This window comes from Crocuta crocuta, unplaced genomic scaffold (assembly GCF_008692635.1).
Source record: "Crocuta crocuta isolate KB4526 unplaced genomic scaffold, BGI_CrCroc_1.0 scaffold125, whole genome shotgun sequence".
Classification (NCBI taxonomy): Eukaryota; Metazoa; Chordata; class Mammalia; order Carnivora; family Hyaenidae; genus Crocuta; species Crocuta crocuta.
The window spans coordinates 7418901-7434079 of record NW_027531143.1 but is presented as its reverse complement, the minus strand read 5'-3'; the positions used below and the strand labels follow the sequence as shown (position 1 = coordinate 7434079).

Here is a 15179-nt window from a genome sequence, read left to right as displayed (position 1 = left end):
GATTCCAACTCTGTCTTTGATAAAGCATCGGACTCACCAGCGTTTTAGGAAAGTCTCCCTGTGAAAGAAGAAAGCACAGACTCCTTACCAAGGGCGTGGAGGAATCTGATGAAATAGGTTTTCTTTTTCCACTTCAGTCTTCCCTCTCACATTTTCTAGAACTTTCTTTGTAATAATTTTCTTGCCATTCACTATCTGGCAACAAGTGGTGACCAGTCTGAAGTTTCCCATTCCACTGCTTACAAAGGGTACAAATGTTTCAGTGGAAGGGGGACTTGGTCTGGAGCCCAGGGATACAAATGTGGAAAATCCTGTGTCCGATATGGGGATCACATCAAAGAAGGAGGAACAGAATCTTCTGGCCTTACCAACATGACCAGTGGAAAAATAATCTCCTGAGAAGCAGTCTTCGTCTTCAAAGACATTTTGAAAGCCACAGTGTGGCCTCTCAAACCATGGTTCTTCTTTCAAACAGTTTTTGTCCCTGAAGTCTCCTTTATTTTCCATTTTGATGCGGTTCCCTCTGGACTTGTCATAGTTGTTGCGTTTCTCGGCATCAGACAAGACCTCATAGGCTTCTGCTACTTGTTTGAATTTCTCCTCGGCTGCCTCCCTGTTTTTTGGATTCTTGTCTGGATGTACCTGAAGAGCTAGCTGGTGGTAAGCCTTCCTAATATCAGATGGGGAGGCATTTTGAGGTACTCCTAGTACTTTGTAGTAATTCCGCATGTTTCGTTAGAAGATCTTTCCTTACTAAGACAGAGAGTTTGTTTTCAGAAGAATTTCCATATAATTTTGGAAAGGAAGATGGTAAATTACTCAAGTCTACACCAAGACCCTTTGAATCTCATCACATGGTTGTTGGGACAAACTCTTCTGGGGAAGAAATTCCTCTTTGGTGTCTTCTACTATCCTTGCCCACCCCCCACCCTGACCCGCTCTGATCCTGCAGCTCAATGTGGGGGAGTGACTATGAGCTCAACATTATCAGCCAGTGACTCTCAGCTGATGCTGTGCTTGCCTTGCATTCCTATTGGTGGAAAATTTGAGATGGATAATATACATATTAGGAAGACCTCACCTAGTTTAAAAAACCAAGACTGAGTAGCTTATCTACAAAAAACCCCCCCCAAAAACAAAAAACAAACCCACTTATGTGGCTCAGATAGAAGTCTTTACCTCATTTGTTAAAGTAACAGTCAGAACCAAAATGGGTCTTGCCCTTAAATCAGACACAAAATCCATTTTGGCTCATTGTGAGGGCTCATGCCTTCAGTGATTTAATGGGTATTTCTGTGGTATTTAATATTTGCTGTTAGCACAAAATGGGTGATAAAGGGGCTCTATTACAAAAAAAAACAACCTTGTACACATTTCTGATGAAGGAAAAAGTATGAAACTTACTTCATCATATGAGGAAACTGGGTTACAGAGATGTCTGCCTAGATTTAAAACAAAACAAAACAAAACAACAAAACAAAACAAAACCCAGAATAGATATAAGGGACAGAATTAGAAGTGAAGGCTTCCCATGTGTGGTCAGATAAGGCTTCTTCACTTCAGCTACCTTGTAAAGTTAGCCTTTTTGAAACTTATCACTGGACTTAAAAACAAAACTAAGCGGCAGCATCACAACAGCAAATGCTTTAAAAAATGACTTTGAGGCTCAAGTGTAGCAAGGGCTGTTGGTTGCTCTTTTTTCCAGGACACACAATGACACACTTCTCAGATTTCCTTGTAATCTGGTATGACCATGTGACCACGTTCTGGCCAACGACAGATGAAACAGTGATGTGTACTTCTTTCTATGTGCGCCTGACCCATAAAACCACCTACGTGTGCCCCTCCTTGCTCCTTATCTTTATGCCAACTGGATGTTAATGCCTGGATGATGCTAATCTTGCTGAAGATGACAGAGCCTCCACCAACCTGGGTTCTTGAATTATAGTGAAGGAAAACACTCCCAAGACCACCTTGGACTGTTTACATGAATAAGAAACAAACTTCTACTTGGGGCACCAGGGTGGCTCCGTCAGTTAAGCCTGTGACTTTGGCTCAGGTCATGATCTTGCAGTTTGTGGGTTCAAGCCCCACATTAGGCTCTAGGCTGACAGCTCAGTGCCTGGAGCGCTTCAGATTCTGTGTCTCCCTCTCTCTCTGCCCCTCCCCCACTCACGTGCATGTGTGCGCATGATCTCTCTTTCAAAAAATGAATAAACATTAAAAAAATAAAAAAGAAACAAACTTCTACTATAATTATGCCATTACACATATTTTCCTCTACTTGTGACAGCAGCTAGTAGAATACACGGTTTCTACAACTTTACCTTCACTTCTAGAACCTTCTATAATGTTACCAACCAGAAGAGTCCAAAATCCTGCAACACTTAAAGTCCAAAATCCTACTTTATCTCTCACTCCTCACTCTCATTAAACCCACTTTCACATTTCAAACCCAGTTTCTCCAAGGTTATGAGTCTCCTTCAGACTCCTCCTTTGTATCAGGTCTACACCCCCTGGTTGGCCCTGGGAAGCATTCTTTTAAATGCCCTCCCAAATTTCCCTCTTAGGCTATTAGCCATCCACTGTGCCCATGTGACAAACACCCCATCCAGGAGCAGTGTAGCAATCCAGCTCCTCTGACTCCTACACCTGGTGCAGCTGGGGAAAAAAATCAAGACACTGTGAAGATCAAACATTAGACATGTGCAGTGTACCAGTCTCAGCTGGGTCAGTAAAATTCCTCAACGGTTCTGTGTATCCTTAATCAGAGCTCTCTTCCATTCCCCATGGTAGCTGCTCTTAACCGTCACTGCTTTCCTCTAGTTCCTTATTAAACCTCTCCCCATCCTGTCCACTCCAAGCACAGGTGTTTGCCTCTTGTTTAGAGGCAAAAAAAAGTAGAGACTGTCAGGAACTCCCTTAATGTCCCTGGGGACAAGGGCAATCTTAGCTAGATCTGCACAGATCCTCACCTATGTCCCTAGAGTATAAGAAGGATAAAGAATAGTAATGACAGAAGAAGATATCCCTGTCTTGCTCGGGATTAAATCCTTCATATTCTTTTTAAAACAACAAAATAAAAGATTTGGATATTTTATATATTTTTCAAACTGAAAGAACTGAATCATGTACATTATGGCCAACATTACATTTTATTATGGCAAAATATATATAACAGGAAGTAGGCCATTTTAATGAACTTTTAAAAATTTTTTAAATGTTTTTTATTTTATTTCTGGGAGAGAGAGATAGCGTGAGAAGGGGAGGGTCAGAGAGAGGGGGAGACACAGAATCTGAAACAGCCTCCAGACTCTGAGCTAGCTGTCAGCACAGAGCCCGAAGCGGGGCTCGAACCCACGAACCATGAGATCATGACTTGAACCAAAGTCGGCCGCCCAACCGACTGAGCCACCCAGATGCTCCTTAATGAACTATTTTTAAGTGTACAGTTTAGTGGCATTAATGTATTTACAATGCGGTAAGATCATCTATCTTCTAAACTCTTCCATCACCCCAAACAGAAACTCTATTAATCAGTAACTCCCCCTGCCTCCAGTTCTTGATAACCTCCAAGCTCCTTTGTGTCCCTATAAATAATTTTCCTGTTTTAGCTATTTCATATAAATGGAATCATACAATATTTAATTGGTTTACTTCATTTAGGAGAGTGTTTTCAAGGCTCATCCATATTGAGGCATGCATCTGAACTTCATTCCTTTTTATGGCTGAATAATATTCTGTTCCATGTATATACCACATTTTGTTTATACATTCATCTGTTCATAGACAACCTGGGTTGTTTCTACCTTTTGGTCATTGTGAATAATACTGCAATGAACACTTGTACACAAGTATCTATTTGAGTCCCTCTTTTCATTTCTTTGTGGGGAATTGTTGAACCATATGGTAATTCTACACTAAACTTTTTGAAGAAGCATCAAACTTTCCTCTTTTTTCAGAGGCTGCATCATTTTATATTCCCACCAGCAGCACAGGAGGGTTCCAATTTCTTCTATCCTTGCCTTTCCATACTCTTTGATCTCATCCTTTTCCTTTATTCTCAGGGAATTTGCTTTATTTAACTGTCCTCAATTTCATTGAATTTTAGCCTAATTCTTTTGGCTACTTTCCTGCATGTAAATAAGTTTGAGTGTCTCTTCTCTTAGAAAAGAGCTCTCATGCCCACCTACTGCTTCTCCGTCCACTTGCCTGCCTCTTGCTCAGTCCTCAGCTTGGAGGAAAGGGTCCTTCACCTCAATAGTCAGAGATACTCCCTGACCCCAACTCCATTGAAACTCCACCATCATTCGAAGACCCCACTGGGGATTCACCTTTTTGAGGAATTTGATCTTGTCAATCATTTAATTTATCTTGAAACTTCCTCCTTCGCTGGTTTGTGTACAACCCTTCATTACTGGTTGTCTCCCCACCTCCCTGACTTCTTTCTCTGTTGCTTTGACAAGTTGCTTTTCTTGTCCCAACAATTAAAACCTTGGTGTTCCCAGGGCATTGGCCTTGGCCTTTTTCTCTCCCCCTTCTAAATGCCTCTCTCATTCTCATCCTTCCTATGACTGTTGATGACCTCATATCTCTGCCTCTAGGTCTTACTACTCCCCTGAACTATCTGCTAGATACATCCACCTGGATGTGCTACAGGCCTTCAAATTTAATGTGTCCCAAACTGTGCTCATTATATCCCGTGTACAACTTACCTCCCATAAATATCCTAGTTAATGGCACTGCTTTACAACCACCCAATCTGGAAACTTGGCAGTCAGCCAAACCCCTCCCTTTCCCACCTGTGGGCAATGAGCCCAGTCTTGGGTTACAGCAGAGACAGAGATAGGACAAATCTTCAGCCTCCATTGCCAACGATCGACTAAAATCTTCTGGCCATCTTCCCCAGATTTTTGAAGCCATCTTTTTCATTTCCCCAGTGGAATTATTACAGCAGTATTCCCACCTTCTATTTCTTTGTCCTCCAAGCCACATTCCACATGGCCACTAGACTAATCTTTCAAAAACACAAATCTCATCCTGGCACTCACTTCCCACTTAATATCTTTCCATGGTTTCCTAGGGCCTTTCAGGTGAAGTCTCTCTTCTGCCAGGCAAACCAGACTCTTTGTACTCTGGACCTCTGTTTATCTTTCAGTCTTATCCCTTGATGCTCCCTGCTTCACACCTCTTAACTCCAAGGAACTTGGAACTATCAAGATCACTCATGTTTTCTCCTGTCCTCATGCCTTTGTATTTGATCTTCCCCTGCCAGAAATCGTCTCTGCTTCCTTCAAATGGTTCCCACACCTGCAATCATTTCAGGGGGTTTTGTTAAAGTAAAATAATACTTGTAATAATGAGCACTAATTACTTCAATAGTTTTATATTTACTTTAATGAGCCTGAGAAAAAGCTACAATAACTACTGAAACAACCGAGCAAATGAATAAGACAAAGAAGCACCATGTATGTACCTAGCTATGTGATAATGTCTTATAATTGGTCTCATTTCAGATAAACGACTTAAACAACCATTTGGGATTTTTGGTTCATAGAAATCTATTATATTTCAATCAAAAATGCAAATTTTCCTTCCTTATCAGTTTTGATTTCAATTCTCTTGGTTACTTTCTTATTGTTAGCACCATCCATTCACACTTTAACTATTTCCTAAATATTTATGGGCTGGAAGGACACATCAGCAGAATCTGAGTTGCCACTTCCTCTGTTGATTATGTTATAAAATATTTTAAGTATTTCAGAAGCCTTCAACGGTTAAGAAATACCACGTGTCAAAGCACCTTAAATATTTTCAGTAGTTGGTATTGTGAAATGCTGATAAAGTAATAAAAGTGATTTCTAATTCGTGGGAACTTAACTGGTCTAACTCAGAGCTGAATTTACCATGGAGCTAGTGAAACTTAACTTTTGCCTTAGTAATTGTGTATTCATATTTTCTAATTTTTCTCCCCAACGAGGGCTCTTAAAATTGTAAAGGCTTTAGGCCTCCCAAACCTAGATTTGTTCTGGGTCTGATGAGAAATACCCACCAGAATCGCTAAGTCGAAATCCATCTGGCAATGACTTCCCCCACTATGCTCAGAGTTGCTCTGACTGGCCTCCCTACTTTACTACTCCATTTGGTAAAAGGCAAAAGATTTATGTGATCTGAAGAGAAACCAGAGTATTTTACAACTCCATTTGGAAGTAGTGTTATTCGGCAATTTGTAGCAGTGAGAATCTGTACTCACATCTGTTAAGTCAGTGGCTTCAGAAAGTTAGCAAATAGCCATCTGAAAAGAAATGCATTTCAAATGAATGGTTTAAACAACCAGTTGGGCCCTTCAGTGTTAAATAGTGGTCTTCTTCATGTGGGTTGGGGACAGTAAGGAGATAACAGAGTAAAATTAATTTATCACCATGAGTTGCGTACTACATTGTCATGATACTCTGAGAAAAAAAAATTTCAGTGATACATATTGTTCTAGAAACAGAATCACTGATGTTACTCACTTTTAAGTTTGAGGAATCTGAACAATATGAATTATAGGATACTGACTGAGTAGCAGACTGCTGTCTGCCATCTTCTTCATATATAATGTATGTCAGTCAGACAGATGGAGACATGGAAGTGAAGTGACTACATAACGAGCGGCAGAGCTGGCTGTGACCCACATTAGGGTCCAGTCTGAGTGGCGATGAACCAGAATTCCTTAAATGGCAACTAAAAGCACTGTCGATAGAAATGGCTTCATGCCAGAGAATGGTGCTCATTTAGCCTTCAGAGTCTGACAGGGTAAACCTTATCCTAAATGTTCTGTGAGGAAAGTGGAGATGCTTTTGAATAACATTAGTCAGAGTTCTCTTAAAAACTAATGCTCTTAGGAAAGTAAAATTCCTTTTACTTTACAAGCACCTTTGACTCTTGAAAACCAGGCAACCTATATCCAAGGGCAAGTGCGATATCATCTAGTCACCAAAATTCAACTGTGTATATACAACATCCCTAGTAGTTTCATGCTCTGTGCTGTGCACTGAAAGCATACTTCACCAAGGCCAGTTTTAAGCTAATACCTGACTATTAAAGCAGCAGCTTGAGCAATATTCTGCTTGTTTACATCAACATTCACTTTATAGAAATCTGAGTCCTAGAAAAGGCAGACTCTTCAGGATCCTCTAGTGATCAATGTCAATCAGGAGAAAAGAAACTAGGAGTCATGACTCTCACTAACACTTCACCACAGCATGAGAGATCGGTCTGCCAGAAGGCACTTGGGAAAACAGTCACCACATCATCGTGTCCGTAGGAAAGAGAGCACCAACTGAGTTGTCATCACTGTGTCCTCCACTAAGGATTCCCACTGCCTCCGGTTCTTACAGGTCTGGGAATCCTCCAGAGCACTATGTTAATGAGGCGAGTGAACCAAGGAAGAGTGATATCATTGGTCTTAAAGGGGTCCGGTCAGAACAGTAAACACAACCCAAAAGACACATACTATTGACACTGGGTCATGGTGGGCGGGGCAAGGGGCGAGGCAGGGGCTTAGACCTTCCCCACCATGGTTCTTTTGGCTTATAGTTGTGGCTTACACAGAAGGGCCAAAAGAATTTTACAGAAGAAAACTTGATAGAGATAATCGTATCAGAAGGAAACGTAACAGAAACCATTTTCATGTGGCAGGGCAATGTGTCTGCACAGAGAAAAGTCAGTCATGCCAAAACCACCAGCTTAACCAGATGCTTCATACCACAGGAACACGGGACACCATTTCTGCACTTTGGAGAAACCTCACACAATGGTCAGACATCTTCCAAAGAGAAATGCTACTAGAAAGCCACATCTGTGTCTGGTGGCTAGAGCAACAGAATATCCAGTATGGTACTGTGAGACCATACTCCCAAGATGGATATTCTGAAAATCAGCCCAGCTGAAGGTGGACATGTCTGGCATCAATGTCACTATCTTAGTCAGCTCTAAGTTCTGATCACAGTTGTAGAGCTTGGGAGTCCTCACAGTGCCAGCATGGGCAGGTTCTTGGTGAGGTCCTCTTCCTGGCTGGGTGGTGGCATCCTCTTGCTGTATCCTCACATGGCAGGCAGACAAGCAAGCTCTCTGGTCTCTTCTTGCCAGGGCACTAATCCCATCACAAAGGCCCTACACTCATGACTGCATCTGAATCTGATTACCTACTAAAGCCCTCCTAACACCATCACATTGGGAGTTAAGGTTTCAACATGTGAGTTTGGAGGAGGGACACAAACATTCAGTCCATAAGAGTCGGCCATGAAACTAAGCTCCCCACAACACTGGCAACTGTACTATCTTCCTGACTTGCTCTTTTCCAAAGTGGTTTAGGGGTTACTCTCCAGTCCTGTCCTGCTACTGTCCAATGGCAGGCCAAGCTTTCTCTAAGATTTCATACTGTGGCCCTTCTTACTGTTTCTTAGCTTTGAGACCTGGAAGATGTACCTGAAAGGGTCATGCGTTTGGGCTGGGGGTAGGCTCAGTCTTCCCATCTAGGATGAACTTGGGGAGTGACTGCTGACTCTGAGGTTCACTGGCAGGAAGATTCTTGGAGGTGAAACACGAATCCTTTTTTTTTTTTTTTTAATTTTTTAACGCTTATTTTTGAGAGAGAGAGAGACAGAGTGCAAGTGGGGGAGGGGCAGACAGAGAAGGAGACACAAAATANGGGGAGTTCACTGGCAGGAAGATTCTTGGAGGTGAAACACGAATCCTTTTTTTTTAATTTTTTAACGCTTATTTTTGAGAGAGAGAGAGACAGAGTGCAAGTGGGGGAGGGGCAGAGAGAGAAGGAGACACAAAATACGAAGCAAGCTCCAGGCTCTGAGCTGTCAACACAGAGCCTGACATAGGGCTTGAACCCATAAACTGTGAGATCGTGACCTGAGTTGAAGTCAGACACTTAAGTGAGCCACCCAGGTGCCTCAACGTGAATCCTTCTGAGGCATGATGATGGAAGAGGCAGGTTAACATAGTAAAGGATCCTGATCCTCGGTCCTCATGGAAATCACAGCAGCTACTTTTCTTGTCAGTGGGGCCTGACCAGCGATTCCCTCTTTTCCATCCTTCTACCTCCACCTCCTTTAGTGAAAAGAGGGAAGATGCAGAGAAATACACAGCAGGAGGAAGGCTGGGATCACTTCCAGAGAATAATTCAAGGCAGACTCTTTCCAACCACCCTTCCATGGGAATGAAGGAACTTGAGCTTCTAGACCATTTCTCAGGCTCCTGAGTGGGGCTCAGCACAGTAGCAAGATGATGCCCTTTCCCTCCACGAAGGACTTCTGAATGAAATGCTTTGGGACAGTTTGTTCCCTTTTGCCTCCGGTGTCGCTGGTGCCAGAGTGATGTCATCCTTGGGAGAAAAGGCCCACTCCTGGGCCAAGCTCAGAGCTGGCCAGCTCCATTCTGAGGTCCTGCACAGAATCTGGAAGGCCCAAAGGACACTCCTCTGCCCCTAGTCCGGGACATCTTCCTCAGAGGAGTCTGAGTAAAAGCACCATCTGAAAAACACTTTTGGGCACCTAGGCATTTGGCCAAGAGACCTTTTAGCTAAGTCCTTTTTTTGGTTAACCTTTCAGAATATTGTTTAAATTTAATTTTAGAAGAGAGTTATTCAACTGTAATGACACAAATGGATATTACTCCATTAAAACATAAAATAAAATATGTTCCAGCTGATCAGCCTTCACTTTTCAACCTGAGCTATTCTCCTCCACAATTTTATTATAAAATTTTTCAAACATAAAGTTGTAAGAACTTATATAGTGAATACCTTTGTGATCCCCACCTAGATTCTACAATTAACATTTTCTATACTTGCTTTATCATGTCTGTCCATCTACTCATTCCTCTATCCAACTGTCAATACATATTTGATGCATTTCAAAGTAAGTTGCAATAATCAGTATATTTCTCTAAATATTTCAGCTTGCATACTCTGAATTGTTTATTTTTTTTATAGTTCTTTTTTCCTTTTGAGGTAAAAGGTAGAGGCTATGTAACACACAAATCTGAAACGGAATAAACCTGTGCATATGCAGTGCATCTACTGATACGTATACATATAACCCAAACCCTCATCAAGACACAGAATACTATCATCACCCAGAAAGTTCCTTCATGCCGCTTTCCACTCATTCTCCACTCCCACCTATCCAGAGACAACTACTGTTTTAATTCTTGCTACTAATGATACATTTTCCTGTTCTCAGTCTTTATATAAATGAAATTGTGACAGTCTGAATGTTTGTGTCTCCCCCAACCCATATGTTGAAACCTAATCTCCAGGGGGTAGTAAAGGCAATTGGTAATAGTGTTGGGAGGTAGGGCCCTTGAGAGGTGATTATAAGGATTAGTGTCCTCACAAAAGGAGACCCAGAAGACTCTCTCATCCCTTCCTCCATCTGAGGACACAGCTAAACGACAGCTGCCAAGGATGAGGGCCCTCATTAGATGCCCAGTCTGCAGTTTCCTTAATCTTGGAATCCCCAACCTCTAGAACCATGGGAAACAAATGTTTGTTGTTTATAAGCCACTAGTTAGTTTATAGTATTTTTGTTATAGCAGCTCAAATGGACTAGGGTAGGCACTCTTCAGTATGAACTCCGATGTGAGGGTTCTCTTACTCAGTGTGATACTTTGAGATGCATTCAGACTGCTTTCTTTACATTATTAGTAGGTAGTTGTGTTACTGGGTGGTATTCCATTGTGTGACTATACTACGTTCTCCCGCTGATGGACAGTTAGGCTTCCAGTTTTGGAATATTATAAATAAAGCTACTAAGAACAATTTTGTACAAATCTTTTATGCACATACGTTTTCATTTCCCTTGCGTAAATTCTCAGGAATGAAACTGCTGGATCATGGGGTAGATGTCTGAGTATTTTACACCCCCACCAACAATGTAGGAGAATGTGTTTGTTCTACATCCTCATGAACATTTAAATTTATTGATCTTTGTAGTTGTAGCTATTCTGGTCGGTGTGAAGTGATTTAAACAGCTATTTTGGCAAATTTTCCAAATTAACAGCAACAATAAATACACACACAAACACACACACACACACACATATACACATGCACGCATGCACATATATACATATGTAGAGAGAGAGGGACAGAGGGAAGGGGAGAGAAAAAGAGACAGAGATGGAGATAGAGAAAGGGAGAGACAGAGAGATCAGGTTTGAAAAAATATTGAAGGAGATTTAGAGATTGATATATTTATATATGAGGAAAGTTTCCCTATCCAAACCCAGTGTAGAGAATAAGAGATGGCTAAACAGATATGGAAAAAGCAGCCAGACACATTCTTCAATTCTATCAATTATATTACAATACTGAAAAAGTAAATTTAATGCTTAGAAAACCGCAGCCTTTGCTGATCGGGAGATAGGCTCTCTGTTTCCCTACAGGGCTGGTCTGGTATGGACTACAATGTGCCCCCTCAATTTGCTTCCTCATGGTCAAGGCCCTTTGAGCACCATCCCTACAGAGCTGGCACAGCCTTAAAAATGGAGTACAAAATCCCACAGACGATGGAGAGGGACCCTGCTTTCCAATACCAACCCTAGACCTAAGAGAAGAGAATTAACAATCTGGGGGCATAAACATTGTGCATGACCTACCCCAGACACTGTGCATACACAATCCTTTAATCTTCACACCACCACCCTATTGAGTGAGGCCTTGAGAGCCTTTTGTCGTGGATGTGAAAGCAAGACTCAGAGAGAGATAGTAACTTGCCCAGGGTTACACAGATTTAACTCTAAATCTGTAGTCTTTCCACTCTACCTTGCTAAGGACCCAGAAAGTCAATTGGAGGGGGCTTACTAGATCAATTATGGCTGAGGCCAGTACTACATGGTGCTGCATGTCCCTGGTCGGGTCTGTCCCCCTTTTTCTTTTTTTTCTGTTTCAGCTTTCCAGTGTGTCTGTGTTGAAGGGAGGGTTGTCCCATCTTTCAGAAGACACAGATGTAAATGAGCTTTTAGCTCTTCTTCCTGCAGCCGCAACTGTGTCCCAGGGTTTGGTGCTTCCTCTTGCAGGAAGGAATCATTAGCTTGGCACTTTCCTTCTCCCCTTCCCCACCCTCCTCAGTGTCTTAGGGTCTGGTATGGTCAGCGTGTGATGTGGAGGACATGCGCAGAGTCACAGATCCCTTACTGCTCGCTGGTCCCCCTCCTCCTCATTCCCTCTGTCCACTGTGGGAAAGAGGTAACTGTTCATCATGTATCTCTCTAGACCAACTTACCTGCTCTTGAAAAGCACTAGCTTGCTCCTCAAAGCCCGCTGTTCGGAAATAGTTGACGACATCCATCACAGCCCAGTCGGCAGGGTCTGGTGGCCTCCCATTCTCCATGGAACTGCAAAACACAAATCCAGACACCTGTCATGGCGCAGCATGCAAGAGTGTGTGGCCAGGCTCACTTACTAAGACTCCCAGCGGCAGGCCCCGGCCAGCTTGCTAGAACCATGGCCCTCTCTTCCCTCAGAGGCCCAGATCCCAGTTTACCTCTCTAAGGACCATAATCATTTTTGGGTTTCTTGGGCTCAGAAGATCATTACTCTTGCTGGCTCAGTCACTGCTTTCCTGATAAATCATTAGATCCTTCATGTAAAGTACTTCGTTGTGAACTGGGTTTTAATCCAGAGATACTATGAGTGGTTCCATGACTTCTGGCAACTCACAGGATTATTTATGCTCCTGGATTACAAACACCAGGCCCTGTACAATATGGCCCCACATATCTCTTTTCCCATCTCCTACTACCTTCCCCATCCGCATCCCCACACATCCTCTCTGCAGCTGTGAAACTGCAGGGTTAAAGCCATTCCCCAATATGCCGTGCCCTTTCACAGCTCTGGGCCTTTACACATGCTGTTCCAGCCACTTACAATGCCCCCTCATTTGTCTCTACTTGACAAAATTGACCATTCCTACCTAGTTCCACCTAGTTCCCATGCTGCCTTCCCTGTGAGGCATTTTCTGGCTCCCCCAGGGAACTGATTTAGTTAGAACCTCCTCTGCATTTGAGAACTCCATTCAAACTCCACTGTAGCACTTTCCACACTGGATTATACTCTTTATTTACTGGACAGTCTCTCCCATCAGAGTGGGAGATGTGGGCTAGGTATACACATCTGGGCCTGAATCAGTTTAGTATTCTTAGTGTCAAGCATGTATTAGGAACACAACCAATGTTCAAATGACTAGACAATGGTCAAGGACCTGAGAGGGTCTATGGGTAACTTGCCTCAGTGGATTTAGAAAGGAGGGATAGGAAAAGTAGAATGGCAAGGACCAGCCATTACTGTACCTCTGCCTCATTCCTGTTTCAGGAGTATTTGTCTGGATTTCTCAACACCTCATCCAAAGTGATTCTTCATCTAATCACATTGTTCCCCTGCTTCAAATCCATCAAAAGCTTTCCATTGCCTTTGAGTAAATTTCAAATAGCTTAACTTGGCTTGGGAGATCCTTCAGGAGAAAGCTCCTGCCAGCTCTCCAACTAGGAATATACTAATGAGCAAACAGACAAGGTCTTTACTCTTGTGGACTTACAGTCCTGTGTGGGTAGACACAGATCAGTAATCATACAACTAAATGCAGAGCTAGCTGCATGTTGTGGTAAGTACTATGGAGAACAGGTACACTGCACTAGGGCAGTTTAGGGCAAGAAGGTGCTTTCTTGTGGAAGTTTCTTTTGAGGTAAGGTCTAGAAAGCAGCCAGAAGTTAACTGTATGAAGTCAGGTGAAGATTATTTCAGGCTCATTGACAGGAATATATACAGTCAAGGGAGCTATGCAGATCTTGGAGGCTACATTGGAGATTCTGGATTTTTGTCTATGACCAATGGGACTTGCTAAATGGTCTGATGTAAAGGGGGTGACCAGATCAGATTCACATTTTGAAAAATAGAATTAGAGAGGGGCCAGAGGGGCAGAAGGGATGCCAGTGAGAGATGGTCTACTGCAGTCATCCAAGCAAAGAGATCATGGTGATCCAGACTAGAGTGGTGGCTATGGACAAGGAGAGGAAGAGAGTAGATCTGAAAGATTTTTAACCAAGAAAATCAGCATGATTTAGTGGTGGACTAGACATAGAAAACGAAGGAGACAGAAGTGTCATGGAACCGGGTGGGTGGTGGTAACTTCACTTAGCTGGCAGCCAGGTTTAGTTGAACACACTGGATTTTGAGTACCACCTATATCCAAGCAGAGACTGAATGTGGGACATGCGTATGGCGGTCAAAGCAGATGAGTGGGTAAGAGGAACACATTTGGGAGACAGAAGCCTTCAGAGAGTAACTGAAATCTTAGGAGAGGTTGAGAAGAAAACTTGGCCTAGAACTAACATGTTAGAGCAAGTTGACAGCATTCGTGTTACTTTTAATGGAAATGAAATTGCCCAGACTTTGGGGATTCCTGAAAACCTACAAATGTCCATAAGTCAAGGGTCTAGCTGTAGGTCTGCCTCATCCCCAGCATAATGGTTTGCCTGTAGTAGAAACTTAAAAGTATTTGATTAAAAAACCAAAATTCCATCTTAAGAAAAGAGAACCCTTCTTCAATGGCACACATGATCAATGATTTATCAACACAACACTTGATTTAAAAACATTTAGAGACAGTGCTTACTAGTTAGTAGTGTTTCCCCTCTTGGGCTTAGGGATTGGGAATCTATAAACACTGCATGCCCATGTACACATGCACTCATATACACACATGCTCACTACATGCTCACACACACCTTCCTACCATTTAACAGGCAATATACATGGAGAAAAAGCTACTTTCACCCTAACCTTGGCAAACATTAACTATGTATTTTAAAGTCAAAGCTAAATGGGTTTTTAAAACATTATCCACATGCTGGGATTTTCCATCATCCCATTAACGTACGCAATCATGAGCCAACAGTGGGCACTCCCTTTAAGAAATGATTTTCCTTCCCTCTCTTGCTTAAGGTAGGTTTGAAGAATGTTTAGAAAGGAGTTCATTGTTCCAACAAATCTTTTAAGTTTTCTAATCAGCTCACTTCTATCAGTGAGCAGAGAGTCTCATTGGATATACTTTCAGGTGCCTCAGAAAACATCTGAATTCAGTCTCCCCGTGGCTGACTTCAATTAGCTGCCTTTCCTCATA

The 15179-nt window shown here is 42.4% G+C and overlaps 1 protein-coding gene across 1 annotated transcript in view; it reads right to left on the bottom strand.

Annotated features, from left to right (window-relative positions):
• Positions 1-15179, bottom strand: part of SAMD13 (sterile alpha motif domain containing 13) — a 63300-nt gene that overhangs the window by 5451 nt on the left and 42670 nt on the right. Inside the window, exon 4 of the mRNA XM_077771141.1 lies at positions 12285-12396. Within this exon, the coding sequence (XP_077627267.1) occupies positions 12285-12396 (112 nt within the window). The remainder of the gene's footprint in view (positions 1-12284; positions 12397-15179) is intronic.